The sequence below is a fragment of the Grampus griseus genome (genome assembly GCF_964374135.1).
Source record: "Grampus griseus genome assembly, chromosome: 10".
Taxonomy (NCBI): Eukaryota; Metazoa; Chordata; class Mammalia; order Artiodactyla; family Delphinidae; genus Grampus; species Grampus griseus.
Genome location: NC_139004.1, coordinates 99,364,612 through 99,383,404, shown reverse-complemented (window position 1 = coordinate 99,383,404; position 18,793 = coordinate 99,364,612). Strand labels below are relative to the sequence as shown.

General features: G+C 42.7%; 1 protein-coding gene across 1 annotated transcript; it reads left to right on the top strand.

Annotated features, from left to right (window-relative positions):
- Positions 1 to 10,068: 10,068 nt before the first annotated feature.
- On the top strand, positions 10,069 to 15,769 carry MKRN2OS (MKRN2 opposite strand; the record flags this gene model as incomplete). Its single annotated transcript, XM_082664223.1, has 4 exons — positions 10,069 to 10,356; positions 13,516 to 13,565; positions 14,566 to 14,728; positions 15,529 to 15,769. Exons 1-4 carry the CDS (start codon positions 10,139 to 10,141, stop codon positions 15,767 to 15,769), a joined length of 672 nt encoding a protein of 223 aa, XP_082520349.1. The 5' UTR covers positions 10,069 to 10,138.
- Between the last annotated feature and the right edge of the window lie 3,024 nt (positions 15,770 to 18,793).

Genomic DNA, 18,793 nt, shown 5'->3' with positions numbered 1-18,793 from the left:
GGTTCCGCCCCAGGGGTGAGGCTCGGTCGACCCCTAATCTCGGGCACTCCTAATCCGGCATTTTCAAACCTCCTGGGCGGGTCCTGGCTAGCCTCCCAGTCCTGCGGGTTTTATCCCGGGTGCCGACTATTAGTTCCTATGGGTCTGCCCCTTTCTCCAACTGCATTTCTTAGCGGCTTCTCACGGCCTAGAATTACCGCACCCCTCCCGAGGCCAAGCTCCCGCCTCTCCGCTGCGCACCTTAATCCCAAATACTCCTACCCACCCAAACCCTCCCTAGGCCCCTTTCTCAAACCCGGCCTCAGCTGTTCCCGCCAAGCCTCGCCTCCCACTTAAGGAATGCCTTAGCCCTCTCCTGGGCAAAATCCAAAGATTTTGCTCTTCTTCAAAATCTCCATTCCCACCCCAAGTTTTAGACCTCATTTTCTTTCCTGGCATTCCTCAACTGTTCATCTTCCGTTTCCTCTGGTGGAAACCCCAAAAGACATTCGTGACACTTTCCTCTGGTTGACTACATCCTGCAGATCCTGCTTCCACACCCGTCTCCAAAGCGTCCCTCTTCTCTCCATTTCCACCGTTATGGTGCCTGTCTAAGCAAGTGGCACTCCTTGCCTGGGCCCATGCACTGGCCTCTTAACTGGTCTTCTGGCTTCTGCTCCTGCCCTTTTCTAGTCTGTCACACAAAACCTGTTTTTAAAAAAATAATAATTAATTTTACCTTATTTATTTTTGGCTGCGTTGGGTCTTTGTTGCTGCACGCGGGCTTGCTCTAGTTGCGGCGAGCGGGGGCTACTCTTCGTTGCGGTGCGTGGGCTTCCCATTGCTGTGGCTTCTGTTGTTGTGGAGCACAGGCTCTAGAGCGCAGGCTCAGTAGTTGTGGCGCACGGCTTAGCTGCCCCGGGGCATGTGGGATCTTCCCGGACGAGGGCTCAAATCTGTGTCCCCTTCATTGGAAGGCGGATTCTTAACCACTGCGCCACCAGGGAAGCCCACAAAACCTGTTTTTAAAACATAAATTGGATCATGTCATTCACCTCTATTAACCTCTCAGTAGTTTCCCATTGCTTTTTTCAAAATTTCTTTTTTAAATTGTAAAAACTTGAGATAATAGCAAACTACAGGGAAGTGCACAAAATACATATATACATATGTGAATTTTTACGTATGTATACGCTCATGAAACCAGTAACTAGATCAATATAAAGAACTTTATCAACACTCCAGAGGGCTCCTTTATGCCACTGCCCAGTCAATACCTCCCAATTGTTCAATTCTTTGAACAACTGTTTCAATTTTTCTTGACTTTCATATAAATGAAATAATTCAGTATGTACTCTCTTGTCTTTCTTCTTTTGACCAACATTCCGTGAGATCTACCCATGTTGTTATACACAGCTGTATGTTGTTTTTACTTTGCTGTAAAAATATTGTCTTCTGATGAATGAGCATGGTATATACCTCCAATTACTTAGACCTTTTGAAATTTCTCTCAGAAACTTAGGAAGAATATTGGAAAATTTGTAGTTTTCAGTGTACAAGTCTTCAACAACTTTTATTAGATTTATTCCCAGGTACCTAGATGAGTTTTTTTGATACTGTTTTAAATGATAGTTTTAAAATGTCCTAATTGTTTGTTGCTTGCTCCATACTACACTCATGTATTAATTTAAATTGTTTGTTTTGTATTCTCTACACACACAATCATGCCATCAACAAATAATGACAGTTTCACTTTATTTTCAACCTTCATATCCTTTATTTCTTTTTCTTATTGCACTATTGAAAATCTCAGTGCAAGTGTAAATAGAAGTGGTAATAGTGGACACCTTGTCTTGTTCTTGAGTTCACGGAAAGTATTTAATATTTCATCATTAATTAAAATGTTAGCCCTAGAGTTTTTGAAACTATCCATTATCAAATTAAGGCAGTTTCTTTATCATTCTAGTTTTCTTAGAGTTTTTAATCATGAATATGTCTTGTTTTTTAAATCAAATCTGTTTTTTCCCCCCCATCTATTAAGAAAACCATCTATTGAGAAAACCATGTCTTATCCTTTATTCGGTTAATGTGTTGAACTATATTGATTGATTTTTGAATGTTAAACCAACCTCAGATTCCTTGGCTATACCCCCACTTGGCCATGATATATTATTCTTTCTATAAATCATCAGATTCTATTTGTTAATATTGTGTTTAGGAGTTTTGCATCCTTATTCATAAGACATATTGGTATGTAGTGTTCCTTTTTTGTAATGTCCATGTCAAGTTTTGTACCTGAGATGTGCTGGCCTCATAAAGTGAGTTTGGAAGTCTTCCCTCTTTTCTATTCCTTGGAAAAGTCTGTAATATAGCTATTAATTTTTTCCTTAAATATTTGAAAGAACATACCACTGAAGCCATCTCAGCCTGCACATAACGTCATAAGATTTTTTATTAAAGGTTTAATTCTGTATTACATATAGGGCTATTCAGATTTTATCTTCTATCAGGTTTGGGAAGCTTTTTTCCCCCAAGTAAATTAGTCCATTTCATCTAAATTATGAAACATGGAGTTGTTAATAATATGTTCTTTAAAAAAATGATCTGTAATGGTGTCTCCTTTCATTACTGATATTAATAATTGGTGTTTTATCTCTTTTTAAAATCCATTTTACTAGAAATTTATCAATGTTTTTAATCTTTTCAATGGACAAGATTTTGGCTTTATTCATTTTCTCTATTGTACATGTTTTTTTCTATTTCAGTGATTTCTGCTCATATCTTTACTATTTTCTTTTTCTATGTTCTTTGAATTCACAATGCTATTGTTTCTGGCTTCCTGAGATGGAAATTTAGATCACCAGTTTTCAAATGTTCTCCTTTTTTTAACTATTTAAAGCTATAATTTTCCCTCTAAGCACATTTTAATTGTGTTCCACAAGTTTTTATGTCATATTTTCCTTATCCTTCAGTTCAAATATTTTCTAATTTCCATTCTTTGACGTGTATGTTATTTAGAAGTGTTCTGCTTAATTTCCAAACAACTGAGGACTTTCTAGTTATCTTTTCCTTACTGATTTCTAGTGTAATCCCATTGTGGAATTGTCTATTCTCCTTTTGGTTTGGTCAACATCTGATTTATATATTTTGAAGCTGTGTTTTAGGTTCAGACAAATTTAAGATTGCTTTAGCTTTTTTTTGTTTCAACACATCACTAAGAAATGTCCTTCTTTGTGCTTAGTTGCACATGTTAATTAGGGCAGTGTTATATCAGTGAAAGAATGTGTTAGAATGTGTCCAGAAATTCTTTTAATTTAAAAGTGTACTTTGTCTGATATTAATATAATCATATCAGCTTTCTTTCAGATAGTCTTTGTATGTATCTTTTTCCATCCTTTTATTTTCAACTTACCTGGTATTTTTACATCTAAACTGTATCTCTTGTAAATGGCATATAGTTGATTAATTTTAAAATCCTGATAATCTTTGTTTTGAATTGGATTATTTAGACCATTTACATTAAATGCAATACAGTTGGATTTAAATTGACCATCTTGCTATTAATTTTCCATTCATATAATGTTATTTATTCTCCTTTCTTGTATTCCTTTGGATTAAGTATTTTCATTTATTCCATATTTTTCTTTATTGATTATACACTTTTTTTTTTTTGCGGTACGCAGGCCTCTCACTGTTCAGGCCTCTCCCGTTGCGGAGCACAGGCTCCGGACGCGCAAGCTCAGCGGCCATGGCTCACAGGCCCAGCCGCTCCGCGGCATGTGGGATCTTCCCGGACCGGGGCACGAACCCGTGTCCCCTGCATCAGCAGGCGGACTCTCAACCACTGTGCCACCAGGGAAGCCCTGATTATACACTTCTAATTATCATTTAAAAATTATTCTTTTTAAAAATTATTTATTTATTTTTGGCTGTGTTGGGTCTTCGTTTCTGTGCGTGGGCTTTCTCTAGTTGCGGCAACCAGGGGCCACTCTTCATCGCGGTGTGTGGGCCTCTCACTACCGTGGCCTCTCTTGTTGCGGAGCACAGGCTCCAGACGTGCAGGCTCAGTAGTTGTGGCGCACGGGCTTAGCTGCTCCACGGCATGTGGGATCTTCCCAGACCCGGGCTCGAACCCGTGTCCCCTGCATTGGCAGGCAGATTCTCAACCACTGCGCCACCAGGGAAGCCCCTAAAAATTATTCTTTTAATGATTACCCTAGAGATTACAATATGCGTCTGTGAATTTACTAAAGTACTAGTGCCTTAAATTAGCACTAGTACCACTTCCTCAACAATGCAAAAAACCTATGATAACTCCATTAACTCTCCTATCCCATTTTGTACTATTGTTATCATATATTTTACTTCTGCATATGTTTAAACCCAACAACATATTGTAATGAATGTTGTTTTAAAATGTGGTATTCTTCATTTCTTTCAACCATTCCATGTTTCCATCTAGGATCATTTTTATTCAGCCAGAAGAACTCTTTTAGTATTTCTTATACTGAAGATCTTACAACGATTAATTTTCTCAGCCTTTATTATATGAGGAAGTATTTGCTCCCATTTTAAAACATGCCTTTTATTTTAGAATAGTCTTAGATTTGCAGAAAAGTTGTAAAGATAGTAGAGACGTCCCATACACTCCACATCCAGTTTCTCCTATTATTAACATCTTGTATCAATATGGCAATGTATGTTGAAACACTAATACGTTATTATAAACCAAAGCCCATACTTTATTCGGATTTCATTAGTTTATACCTTTTTCTGTCCCGGGATCCCATCCAGGACACCACATTGCATCTAGTCATCCTGTCTCCTTGGCTTCTCTTGGGATGGCAGTTTCTGAGAATCTCCTAATTTTTGATGATCATGACAGCTCTGCGAAGTTCTGGTGAGATATTTTGCAGAATATCCCTCAACTGGGATTTATCTCATGTTTTCCTCATGATTAGACTGGGATTATGGGTTTCAGGGGTGGGGGAAGAACTTGGAGCTGAAGTGCCATTCTCTTCACGTCATGTTTGGATCAGACATATCAACTACTGAAACTGGCTCAAGAAGTAGAAAATATGAATAGACCTCTAACAAGAGACTACATTAGTAATCAAAAAACTTCCCACAAAGAAAATCCCCAAACCAATGGCTTCACTGGTGAATTCTATTAAACATTCAAAGAAGAATTAACACTAATCCTTTACAGATTCTTACAAAAAACAGAAGAGGAAATACTTCCCATTCTATGAGGCCAGTACTACACCTTGATACAAAAACCAGACAAATACATCACAAGAAAACTATAGACCAATATACTTTATAAATATAAAAACCCTCAACAAAATACTAGCCAATGGAATGCAGCAGCATATAAAAAGGATTATACACCATGACCATGTGAGATTTATCCCAGGAGTGCAAGATTCGTCGAACATGTGTAAATCAATCCATGTAACTCACCACATAAATAGAAAACAAAAATATGGTCATTTCAATAGAAATGGAAAAAACATTTGACAAAATCCAACACCCTTTCATAACAAAAACAGTCAAAAAAACTAGGAAGAGAAAGGAACTTCCTTAACTTGATAAGATCATCTACCAAAACCCCACAGTTAACATCAGACTCAATGGTGAAAGACTAGAACTTTTCCCTCTAAAATGAGGCACAAGATAAGGATGTTTACTCTTAACACTTCTTTTCAACATTATACTGGAATTTCTAGCCAGGGCACTTAGACAAGAAAAAGAAATAAAACTTATTCAGATTGGAAAAGAAAAAGTAAAACTATCTTTACTTGCAAATGATATGACCCTGTATAAAACTCTTAGAAGAAAGCGTAATCATAAATTTTCATGACATTGGATTAGGCAATGGATTCTTAAATAGGACACCAAAAGCATAAGAAACAGAAGAAAAAATGGATACATTTGACTTAATCAAATTTTTAAAAATTTCTGCTTCAAATAACACCATCAAGAAAGTGAAAAGACAGTATTTAGAATATATATAGTATATCCAGAATATATAAAGAAACAAAAAATACAAAAAAAGACAAAGATATATAAAGAACACAAACTCAACAATAAAAAAAATAACCCAATTAAAAAATGGGCAAAGCATTTGAATAGATATTTCTCCAAAGAAGAAATACAAATGGCCAACAGGCACATGAAAAGACGCTCAGCATCATTAGTCATTAAGGAAGTGCAAGTCAATCCCACAATGAGATACCAATTCGAAACCACTAGGAAGGTTAAAACAAGAAATACAGACAATAACAAGTGTTGGTGATGTGGAGAAATTGGAACCCTCTTAAATTGCTGGTGGGAATGGAAAATGATGCAGCCACTTTGAAAAAAAGTTTGGCAGTTGCTCAAAATGTTAAATACAGAGTTACTATGTGACCCAGAAATTCCACTCCTGGGTATATAATCAAGAGAATTGATAACATATGTCCACACAAAATCTTGTACAGTAATATGAAACTTGTTTATAGCAGTGTTATTCATAATAGCCCCAAAATGGAAACAATCCAAATGTCCATCAGCTGATGAAAGGATATACAAAACGTCGTACCTCTGTACAACGGTATATTATTCAGCCATAAAAAAGGAATGAACAACCAATACATGCTACAACATGGATGAACTTTGAAAACATTATGCCAAGTGAAAGAAGCCAGATACAAAAGACCCCATATTGTATAATTCCACTTATATGAAATGTCCAGAATAGACAAATCCATTGACAGGAAGCAGACTAGTGGTCGCCAGGGGTTAGTGGGAAGGAAGAATGGGGAGTGACTGCTAACAGGTACAAGGTTTCTTTTTTGGAGTGATAAAAATGTTCTGAACTTAGATTAGGTAAAAACCACAGAACTGTACACTTTAAATGGGTGATTTTTATATGTAAATTTTGTTTCAATTTTTTAAAAAAAGTAAGGCATATTGTAGATAGAAAAAGGGATCCAACATACAGAGAATAGAATTTCATGAAGAAGAAAATCAAAACAGAATTGGGAGATTGGATTGACATATATACACTAATATATATAGAATAGACAACTAATGAGAACCTGCTGTATAGCACAGGGAACTCTACTTCATTTTGCTGTACAGTAGAAACTAACACAACATTTTAAAACAACTATACTCCCCCCCCAAAAGAAAACCAAAACCAAAAAAAGGAAACAGAACAAGTCTTCAAAATTATAATTTATGAACAATTTCCTGAAATAAAAAAGATACAAAACTGTATATTCAAAGAGCACACCACAGAATATAACAAAAAGGAAGCAGACTCACAAATACAAAGAACAAACCAGTGGTTACCAGTGGGGAGAGGGAAGCGGGGAGGGGCAATATAGGGATAGGGGGTTAAGAGGAACAAACTATTAGGTATAAAATAAGCTACAAGACTATATTGTACAACATGGGAATATAGCCAATATTTTATAATAACTATAAATAGACTATAACTTTTAAAAAAATAAAGTTTTATAAGTTCAAAAACTACACAGAACATACCACAAGCCTGAATAAATCAACCTAAAAAAAACATCAAAAAAAAAAAAAAAAACAACATCAAGACGTATAATAAAATTACTGATCTTTTAAAAAAAAAAGAAATATCCTTTGGGCATATTGGCAAAAAAGAACACGACTTATAGGAGAAAGAAAATTGCTTTGTCATCAGACTTTTGACAGCAGTGCTTTATACCAGAAGAAAATGGAATAACATATTAAAGAAAATGCGAGCCACAGATTTTATATCCAGCAAAACCGACCTAAAGAACAGAGATGAGTTATCGACATACTAGAACTCAGAGAGGGACTTCCCTGGTGGTGCAGCGGTTAAGAATCCACGTGCCAGTGCAGGGGACACGGGTTCGAGCCCTGGTCCAGGAAGAACCCACATGCCACGGAACAACTGAGCCCGTGAGCCACAACTACTGAAGCCTGCGTGCCTAGAGCCCGTGCTCCGCAACAAGAGAAGCCACCGCAATGAGAAGCCCGCGCACGGCAACGAAGAGTAGCCCCCACTTGCCACAGCTAGAGAAAACCCACGTGCAGCAACAAAGACCCAACACAGCCAAAAATAAATAAATAAATTTATTTAAAAAAAAAAAGAACTCAGAAACTAGTCTTCCTATGAGCCCTTCCTGAGCAATCTTCTAGGAATGAACTTCACAATTATTAGAGAGTGAGGAAAGGACTAATAGTGAGCATGAAAAGATATTTGTGTGTAAAACTAAGCCTTAGCGAGGGCTAGAGGGGAGAGGTTATTGTTTACAATGGCAGATGCTTTGACAGTGAAGAAATAGGATAACCATTTAAATACATGAGAGGAAGATGGGGAGAGTATGTGCAAAAATTTAAAAAACCCTCTAATCATAATTAGAGGTGGTGGTATTACTACTGCTACTCTGAGATTGTGTAAAGTGGGATAAAGCATCCCCTGTATCCTTGAGACCAAGGTTTTCAGTGTGGAGGAAAAGAGATACAAATGTACTATAGAAGAGATTAAGTAAAAACACTAGTCCTGAAGTTGAATTGGAAACAGCATGTAATCCTTATGCGTATGCATGCATGCATGTGTGTGTGCACCTTTTTTTACCCTGCTCTGTTCACTGAAAAGATCAAGAAACGATTTAAAAAAAAGAATGCTAGCATATTAAAAATGTTTATTAAGGCATGGCTCCTCTGTTTCTTTTCATAGGACTAAAAATACCTCTTGGTATTGGGGTCATGAAGATGAATATATTCTCAGTTGAAAGTAACTTGCGTCACACAAACAATCGAACAGTAGCGGTGGTTTATATTAATAATGAACAATCTCAGATCCTTGTCACCTGAGCTGCGCGTCTAGCTATAACCTGTCTGCCTTCGCTGTAACAAGAGAAAGTTGGTTGAAATGATTTCTAAGGTCTTTTTTTATTGCTGTGAGTCTGATCATCATTCCCTATTATTACACTGAATACGTGCTTTTCTGCACTTCAGCATACTGTGCCTTATTTAAATGCACATTAGGAAACACTTTTCTGAAGCGCCTTTACCTGCCATGACACCTTCTCTGTGGGTCTTCCCTCTACGATCGCTTTTCTCTGCAACCACAGGCATCAGGAGGCGATTGGCTAAGGAAAGTGTGTTGCCACCAAACTTTGGATTCCTCTGCAGGCATCTGAAAGGCTGAGCTGGACCTATACAACTGATAGTGTGAAAAAGTTTCCAAGATGAGAGAAAACCACAAATTTCAAAACAGTATACAGTAAAACAACATTGGGGTTTGAAGAAAGTATGTGGAAATATTCACTTATTTTACCTTGCAGTTTTCTCCCGGGAGTACAATACGGTGGGTGGAAAAATGCTATGAGAAATGGGGGCGCATTACCTTTCTTTCCACATATCCTTATGCAGCTGCTTAAAATTATTTTAAAACTGAAGAATCATAAAGTGCATATAGTAAAACGTACAGCTTGATGTATTTTCACAAACTGAATATTCTCGTATAATCAGCACCTAGATAATGAATCAGCACAACCCCAGACCCCAGGTCCCCCTCATGCCCTCTTCCAGTCAGCACCCACCACCTCGGGTAACCACTATCCCTATCCCTGTGCTGTTAATTTTTTATGAGCATGAGTCCTTCTACAATATAAAATATCAAAAGAAAAACAGCCTCAAAGTAAGGATTCCATTTATTTACCCAAAACCCAAACGATATAACCTATTCTAGAAAACCAAAAGTAAATGTGGGTCACTAACTCCAAGAAGCTCAGAGACCAATTAAATAACAGCGCTGGTGGAAACAAATACAGTGCTGCCAGCGCAAGGGAACGCTGGGGGAAGCTGAGGAAGGTTTCACAGAAAGGTAGGGCTTTGGAGAATGAGGAAGAGCTGGCTATCGACTGTTGCAAAACGTACAAAGGCTAGAAAGAAACGTTGTGAGCACAAATGAAGCTGGCTCTTTAAGACACCTGTTCATGGGGAGGCCTGGTTACAGGTTAACCCTAGCTGTTTTGGCTTCTGAAGCCACCAGTCAGAATGACATCACTGTTATCAGGTTACTCGGATGGAGGGCATTTGCTGGCCATGTAACGCGGAAAAGGAAGTCCTGGGGAACGCACCCCTCCTTGCCCAGGAGGGGAAAGCCATGCAGCGCCCAGAGGCTGGGAAGCCTATTATCAAATTCAACCACTGTCAGAAGTACATCTACAGCTTCAGCGTGCCGCCATGCTGCCCCCTCTGCCGGCAGGACGTGGGCTCCAGGAAGCTGGAGGAAGCACCTGTCAGCATCCCTAATCCGTTTACCGATGGGCATCAAGAAGAGTGTTCATTCCTCCTCAGACCAACTCAAGGGACGTTTCTTAGGTACAGTGTTTTATGTGTTGCATTGGATTGTGCAAAGCTTCCCTCCTCTGTTTTAGTCACTTAAACTTTCTTTTTCTAACGTGCTATATACAGTGTGAGAGTTGGTGGATAACCTTTTCAGCGGTCTGGTGTTAAATCCTAAAATGTTGGCCTTTTTGTTTCATAAGAATAGAAGGGTGCATACTTTCCTGGAATGATAAGTGCAAGACTATACGAAGGTCAAACCTGCTTATACAATTTTAAGAGAGAGGAATCGATAGCCTGGAGATTTTTTTTACCCATAGATTTTGTGCTAAGAGGCTAACTGGGAAAATGACCCAGCAGCTAATCTCATCAAAATAATACCTTTACTTCGAGTTAGTTTGTAACATTTGTGACAAGCAGGTACCCTGCACAGAGCCTGAAGGATGGCCACGTACAGACTATTTTGCATGGAGGTGCATGAAATTGAGACTAGAGCTGGTCTGTTTCAATGGTAGACGTCACCTGACTTTAAGAAACATTTCAGAAATCAAAAGAAAGGATGGTGCCTTCTTAAGAGTCCTGAGTTTACAGGTGGAATTGGAACTGGCCCTGCACGAGCCAGGTTTCAAGAGAACAGTGATGAGTAATGGTGCGAGCTTTGGGAAGTGTGTCGTGCACACTATTGTGGTCTGATGCCCAGACCTTCCTGCCTCCTTGAAACATACCCTCCTGAGTCCCTCCTGCCCTCTAGTGCTGGTTTGGGATAAGAAAATTGGAGTTGACTACTTTCCTGCTCGCTAACTTCCTTAATCAATTTCCTTCCAGTCCCTATGGGGATGAAACGAACCGACGTGTGTACAAGGCATTGGTCAAACACTAGGGGCACAACAGACTGCACTCCTGACCCTTCCTCGGGGAGGCAGCGGGATGCAGAGGGGACCGTGCAGGCTTGTACGCCAAGAAGCCCCCCATTCCTACCCTGATTCAGACCAGCTCCAGGACCCTCTCCGAGTCTCTGGTTCCTCACCTGTAAAATGAGGACCCGCTGACCTTGCAGAGTTGTGAGGGTCAGTGAAAAGGCCTATAAACCTGGCCCGGGTGCCAGGCACGACGTTGAACCAACACGCTCCTTCCTGTCCCAATATTTTCATACTCAGCTCAGAACGTGACTGGGAGAACCTTCATTTCTCCCTTAACCAGATTCATGAAGCCCAAACTGTTTTATAAGGCCCCTCATTCACGCTAACTTGGAGTTAGTAACTGGTTGGATTCCGAAAGCTTTTGAACAGAGCTTAAAATTCAGAATTCACTTCCTGTAACGCTGGTTCACTCAACAGGTGCTCACTGAGCAGCTGTGTGTGGGAAATGCTAGGGATGTCACAGTGAACAAGCTGCTGCCCTGCTCTCCAGAAATGACACAACACGCGACAGGCTTTCAGGCTAGCCCCTGAGAAGCATTCCTCTCTTCTGTGATGTGGTGGTGACACTAACAGCCCTGGCCTCCCTCGGCAGCAGCAGAAAGGAGGTGGTGGTGTGGAAATACATCGTGTGCTTAGGCATCTTCCTATCCCCCTCAGGAACTCAGGCCAGGACCTGCAGAACCCAAGGAGCCCCCTGCCCACCAGTCCCTTGAAGGCCGAGTTCCAGACTAGTTTTTTCCCTCTCCTCCTGTTTCTAAACCCTCAGGACCAACTCCCCACAACTCATCTTGAGACAATTTCATCTACTTAAGAGAACCAGCAGTGATTCAAAGGAATCACGGAGGCTCTGATCTAACTAGATGAGGATCCCTCAGGGCTGCCATATAGGGCCGTGCAGCTTGTGGACTGCACAAAGGCACCTGGCCAAGGCAGTGGCGGATACCGAAGTTCAGCCTGCATTCCACTCACCCTGGGCAGCACCCTGGGCAGAGCTGCCTCTGCAGGAAGAAGGGGCACCTTTTCTTAATCTGTACAAAACTATCATATGGGATAGGGGTGGCCCTGGCCCTCCCCATCACATGCTTCTGTAACACTTCTCAATCTATTAACAACTTGTTAAACTAAAACGAGAAAAGTCTTCTCTGGAAGCAGGCAAACCCTGTGAGGCAGGGACCTCATTTCCCGTTGTGTCACTAGCACTTCACTTCAAATGACAGGCCCGTAGTTGACATGTTGCATGAATGAGAAATAACTGGAGGAGAGCGGGAGTGAGAGGGAACGCCTGGGATTTAGGCGGGAAACAGAGAGGCTGTACATGCAGGGAGTGATCTGCGGATGGCACACATCCAGGTCCAGCACCGTGATCGGCCACCCAAGACTTACTGTTTTTCCCAGCTTCATTCTCAACCTCTGAACCCACAGGGTCTCAGAAAACTCACAGTGGCTGCAACAAGACGGCTTGGGGGGACTGCTCTGAAGAGGTGGGCAGCCATTTGTGTCCTTGGCCATTGTAAACCCCGGGACTGCTTGCTTGAACGAGGAACCAAACATTCAGAACTGTGGTCTGACAAAGGAGCGCATCATTTAAAAATTACCTGACTTATGTGACACCTCTACATGGTGGCACTCAACAGGCATTTTACTCTTACAACCAGCTTGCTAGGAGCTAATGCTATTTCCATCTCACAGGTGAGAAAGTCTCGCGGCAAACAAGTGATAGCCTGGGATCGTATATAGAGGTTAAATTACCTGGAGTTATACATCTGATGCACAGCCTTGGGGGAAGAATAATTTCAGGAAAGAAGGGCTGTCCAGGAAAAGTGAGTGTGGCCACAGGCTTCAAGACCATATTAGTTTCAAAGGTAGAAGCCCACTGAGGTGCTTTCAGGACCCTCTCACCCACGTTGGCCTGAGGAACGGGCTGCCCTCTCACACTTAAGGAGGAGTCAGGAGCTTCCTCAACAGCTGACAGCCGGGTGGGCCCCTCTGCTGCAGAGCCAGGCGTCATGCTGACGTTACGCTCCAGCAGGGCTGGCCTTCCAGCACACTCACCTTTAGGACTGCGGGGGCCAAGAAAATCCAGAGCGGGTGCAGGGCACTGTTTTCTACCTCACACGTACTCTTGGCCTTTCCACTAACCTGGCCTCTGGCACCGAGGCCGAGTTCTGGCACCGGCCAAGAGGGGAGGCCCACTGTTCTCCTCCCACTTTAAATACCAATTCCACACGCCTAGTGTGTGCAAATGAGAGGACAAAAACGCTCTTGTTTCTTCCAGGGAGTATGACGGAAGGTCTGATCTTCACGTGGGGATAACCAACACAAATGGTAAGTGCGCTTTCATAGCTTAAAAAGTTCCCCCAATACCTGGTTAGAAGAGAGCAGTATTTCTAGAGAGAAAGTAATGTGGCAACGTTACTAACGATACTAAGTATCTGAAAGCTCTTTAATGTTTTCTCAGCCAAGAGCTGAGAAAACATTAAAAACATTGCAAACGTGTATGTTTTTTCTTAGTTTTTAAGAGAGGAAGAAACAGACATCCAGAGAGGTTGAGTTGTCCAAGACCTCATCTTGTGTTAGAAGCAGACCCTCTGCTCCCAATGCCACACTCAGCCCACTGCCACTGGGTCCTCATACTTGGGGTCTCCAGGGGCCAAGCAGGAACACCAGGGATAAACTGGGGGGACACAGCACCTGAGCGTGTGGTAGGCCCTGCGAAAGTTTGCTTTAAAAAATCAGAAAAGCAGCACATTTAAATAAAATGGTTCCTTTGGCCAGATTTAGCTTGGAGGGCACAGTCTGCAGGAAAAGGCCTGGGGAGTGCCGCCAGCAGGAGGGTGCAGGCCTGGGAATGGTGAGCGAGGCCAGCCACTTGTGGCTGCGATCAGGTCCCACAGGTGAAGTCTGATTACAGCCCTTGCTGCTCCCTTGAGGCAGGAGAACTGACACTGTGAACAGAAACCTAGGACTGGGTTTTGAACTCATTGACTGTCACGAACAGTCAAATCTGCACCAGTCTTTGTCAGGAGAAATGTACTGCTGATTTAAGGAAGTGAGACGGACGCCTTTGTAGACAAGAGAACTTCAACAAAAATATCTGGAGATGATCACCCCAGCACCTATTACTGTCTCGTTTCTCTGGGACAACCTCGGGTGCTGAGAGCAAGGAGGCAGAGGCTCCCTGGAGGAGGGGCTTCGAGAGCTCTCGGACTGCAATCGGGAAGTGCTGTCTGGGCTCCTGTTGTGTGCAGTTAGCAGGTGGCTGCTGTCCCGTTCACCGGGGTGCGTTTCCCCTGACGCCTCCGTGTGATTTTGGTTTTGGCGGCAGGAGTCGTGTATAATTACACGGTGCACGGTGTCCAGCGAGACGAAGCGGGCTGGGGGCAGAGCGTGAGCATCCCGCTCCTGCAGCCCGACATGTTCGGACTGATGGACCAGTGGGACAAGTACCTGGAAGACTTCTCCACCACGGGGGCCTGGCTGCCTCACAGGTAGGACAGGGCCCTCACTCACCACCAGGTGCCATCACAGCTCACAGAGGACGCTAAGCTGCACTGACTTGCATGTTGAGCCTGTACTGAGATAGTAGTGTCTGTAACAGAATTAAGCAGGGGCTGAATTACTTGGGGTTTCTGCAGAGGTGAGCTAGCACACATTTCCCCGACAGAACCACAGCACTCTAAGAGCTGAAGGGACCAGACCTTAGTCCTCTAGTTATTTCACTTATTTGACTCCTTTACACACTCGACATTTAATAATATGTACAGCAAAACCCACAGTATTATATTCCCTTAAAACAAAACAATTTTAAATGAGGTTCAAAATGTAAACCTATCCAAAGCTCCCCCATTTTAAGTTTCAGCAAGTTTGAAATTAATTTATCGATTCCTTGCCCCCTTATCACTGTAGAAGATATATAGCATACTTGTGGACTTAAACTGTCCTGATGCTTCCCTTGAAATAAGTTTAGACACTGTAGGATATCATAAAACTCAGACATGGAATTCCACTTCGAGAATCTAGAATTTCAGTGAAATTAAGTTCTCCAAATTGGGGCCTATATGCAACTTGAGTCACCACTCTGGACACCTCGGTGAGTCCTAGCTGTACTTAAGCTGCAAGCAGAAATAGCCCCAGATGCCAAGTGTCCCTCTGACCTGCACCTCTGGACACTATGTCATCAAGGGGGCCAGCACACATGGGGGCCCAGCTTGCAGCGAGGTTAAAATTATGAAAGGCCTTGGGCAGCTCAGGGCTAAGCCTTGTCTTCTCGACGCCCTTGCCCCATAAGGTACGAAGAAGACCACCACAACTGCTACAGCTACGCCCTCAAGTTCATTAACTGCGTCCTGGCCACACAGGGCGAGGAGCGGCTGGACCGGGACGAGTTCACGGAGAAGTTCGTGATCCCGAGGACGAGGAAGGCTTCCAAGTACATCATGCTCTACCGCATGATAGAAGAGCACGGCTTCTACGTCATCGAGCCCCCTGGTCCCCAGACAAGCCCACGTCCGGGAAGCGGCTCGTGCTGAGCGCGCATCGCACCTGAGAGCAGACAGGAAGTGATGTCTGGGGGTTCCCGCCTGGAACAGCTACTGGGCCTCTATATGTCTTCAACTGTGTTTAATAAAAAAGAGTTAGACGGCTTCCCTTTACGCATATTTCAGCTTACTGCAGTGTAAGAATTTACGAAATGAATAAAAATTGTCCTGGGTTTTCAAAATTGTAGGCACCACAACTAAAATTGTTTTCACCGTAGTTTGGGGTCCATGTTACAGCGTAAAGTGGCAGCATCTTTTTTTCACAGAGCAATGAGAACTCTTCCTATAAATTAAGTAGGGAACAAATTCACCTTTCACTGTGAATCCAGAAATTGGGGATTTGTAGGAAGAGACCCTTACAGTTTATGAAGTAATGACTGCCTTCACCTCATTGTTTTTATATAAAAAGCACATGGTAACCTTTTGACAATCAATAATAGTTAAAAAAAAAAAAAAAAGGAAAAAGGTCTCAGAATCTGAGCCGGGAACCATGCACTCCTCCTGGGTCAGCCTTTCTGTGTCTACACGCACAAACAGGACTGGCAATTCCTCAATCAACCTATTTCCCTGGCCTGAGGTGGGGAGTTGGGGTGTTGGAGTTACCACAGCAAATCACCTCCTCTGCCCACTCTAGGTGCAGAATTCAGAAAGGACACGATGAAAGTCCGTCTTCTGTCTCTCATACCTTCAGGAGGAGGAAGGGGACGACTGAGATGAGTAACCACAAGGATTGTTAACAAGCACATTAGAATTTTTACACCCAGATAATCAGACTTTAAATAGCCAGTGATCAAAACATTTCAGGATTCCTCTTTGGAAACTGCTTCCAGAACTCTCTGTTTTTGACCAAACGTGATATACTATCCACCTAATCTTATTCCTCAGCGTGGGCACCGAATCATGTCTAATTTCCAAAAACCAAACCCATCTTCAAGGTAGCAATAGTTACTCAGTAATAAAGATATTCCGAAAACTTGCTACAGATTCTTCAAGCTTGTTTCCAAAGAGGCATTGGTCAGTGTTCCACACTAGCGACTTCAGTGGGAAAAATTGCAGGCAGCTCAACATTTGCATTTGTTAAGTTTTAGGACTGTTCTTTAAGAAATACAAAACTTCCTACCTAGAAAATGAGACCACCTTAAATGACCTGCCTGCTACTCTGTGTTCAAGGAATCATAAAGACCTCAGCGGGTAAAGATGAAAGGGGCGTGGGGTTTGGGGGATATTCCGATTTGCCCCATTCTCTTTAAGCTCTGTCTTAGGACTCTGCTTCCCTGGACCAGTTCTTTACCCTATTATTAGTAATCATAACAGCTGCAATTAACGCGTATTCATAAAAGACTCCACACCAGAGTAAACACTTCTTACTCTTCTCTTTTAATCTCTAAGACCATCCTGTGAGGTAGGTACTGACATCATGCCCATTTTACAGATGACAAGGGAAACGGACTTGCCCAAAGGCACCCAGTGGCAAAACCAGGGTTCAGACCAGGTTTGACTGCAAAGCCTGTGCAGTTACCTCCAGCACCTAGCGACCCGAAAGCGACCAGTGGCACGCAGGGTGTACGGCAACTGGGTCAGCAATTTGCCATCGTTAGAGAAGATAAGCATTCTGCTTTCATCAGCATTCAAATATGAACAGCAGATAAGAAACATGTCATAAAACAATTAAAATAAGAATTGTTGGGACTTCTCTGGTGACACAGTGGTTAACAATCTGCCTGCCAATGCAGGGGACATGGGTTCAAGCCCTGGTCCGGGAAGATCCCACATGCCACAGAGCAACGAAGCCCGTATGCCACAACTACTGAGCCTGCACTCTACAGCCCGCAAGCCACAACTACTAAGTCTGCGTGCCAAAACTACTGAAGCCTGTGCGTGCCACAACTACTGAAGCCTGTGCGCCTAGAGCCTATGCTCTGCAGCAAGAGAAGCCACCACAATGAGAAGCCTGTGCACCGCAACAAAGAGTAGCCCCGGCTCACCGCAACTAGGGAAAGACCGCGCGCAGCAATGAAGACCCAATGCAGTCAAAAAAAAAAAAAAAAAAAAATTGTTAATATTAGAAACGCTAATTTCATGCTTTCTCCAAGTGCTTGACCTTCATTTTCAAACAAAGCTTTAACAATCCCCACTCCCTATTTTCGGGGCTGCTCTACACCCTGGAGGTGCCTTTGGTAGCGGTCGGCCTCGTATTTCTTCTTTCACTTCAGCAGGCTACAAATGCCCTGCTCACAAAACCACAGTACCAGCCTACAGGTTTTACCCCAGTAAAGGAAATGCGGCATCAGAATACCACAGACAGATGGGCGACGTGGCTCAGCTCTGCAGAAGTGTGAGCTGAGAATCCTCAGCACTGGCACCAACTCCAACCCCAGATGAAATCTGAGGTCCACCTGGCAGCCCAAGTGCACTCCTTCACATCAGCGGTGAGCGCAGCCCTGGGCACACATCTGTCTTCGTCAGCGCTCCTGGGATGATGGACGGCTGGGCTCCCGTTCACAGCAAGGCCACAGAGTCACCGATCCGCAAGACTAAACTAACCCACACGAAGGCATTTTTCCAAAGCCTCCACAGCGTGCATGGATTACTCTTATAACCAGGAAAACCCAATAAACGATATTAAAAAAACAAGAAGCCACCCGCAATGGCTGCACCTCGCTCCCTTCGTGCAGGAAGTGCTTACCATGGTACCCCTCCCCCATCCCCAGAGCTGTCTTCACTACTTTACCTCGAACTTTTTCTGTCACCTCCTCCTCCACTGTGTTACCTACCAGGGCATAAAATAGGCTTTTTACTTCCTAGAGGAAATAATTATGTCAATGCTCACACTTCTGGTTCATCTGAAAGGGAAAAAAGCACACCTATAATGTGCCAGATTCTTTCACAGACCATCTCATTTAGTCTGCGAAACAAACTCCGGAGCTAGTAATTATGCCCACTTCACAGGTGAGGAAACTGAGGTTCAGAGGGATTAAGCGATGTTCCCAAGGTCACCACTGTTTTCCTAGTGCA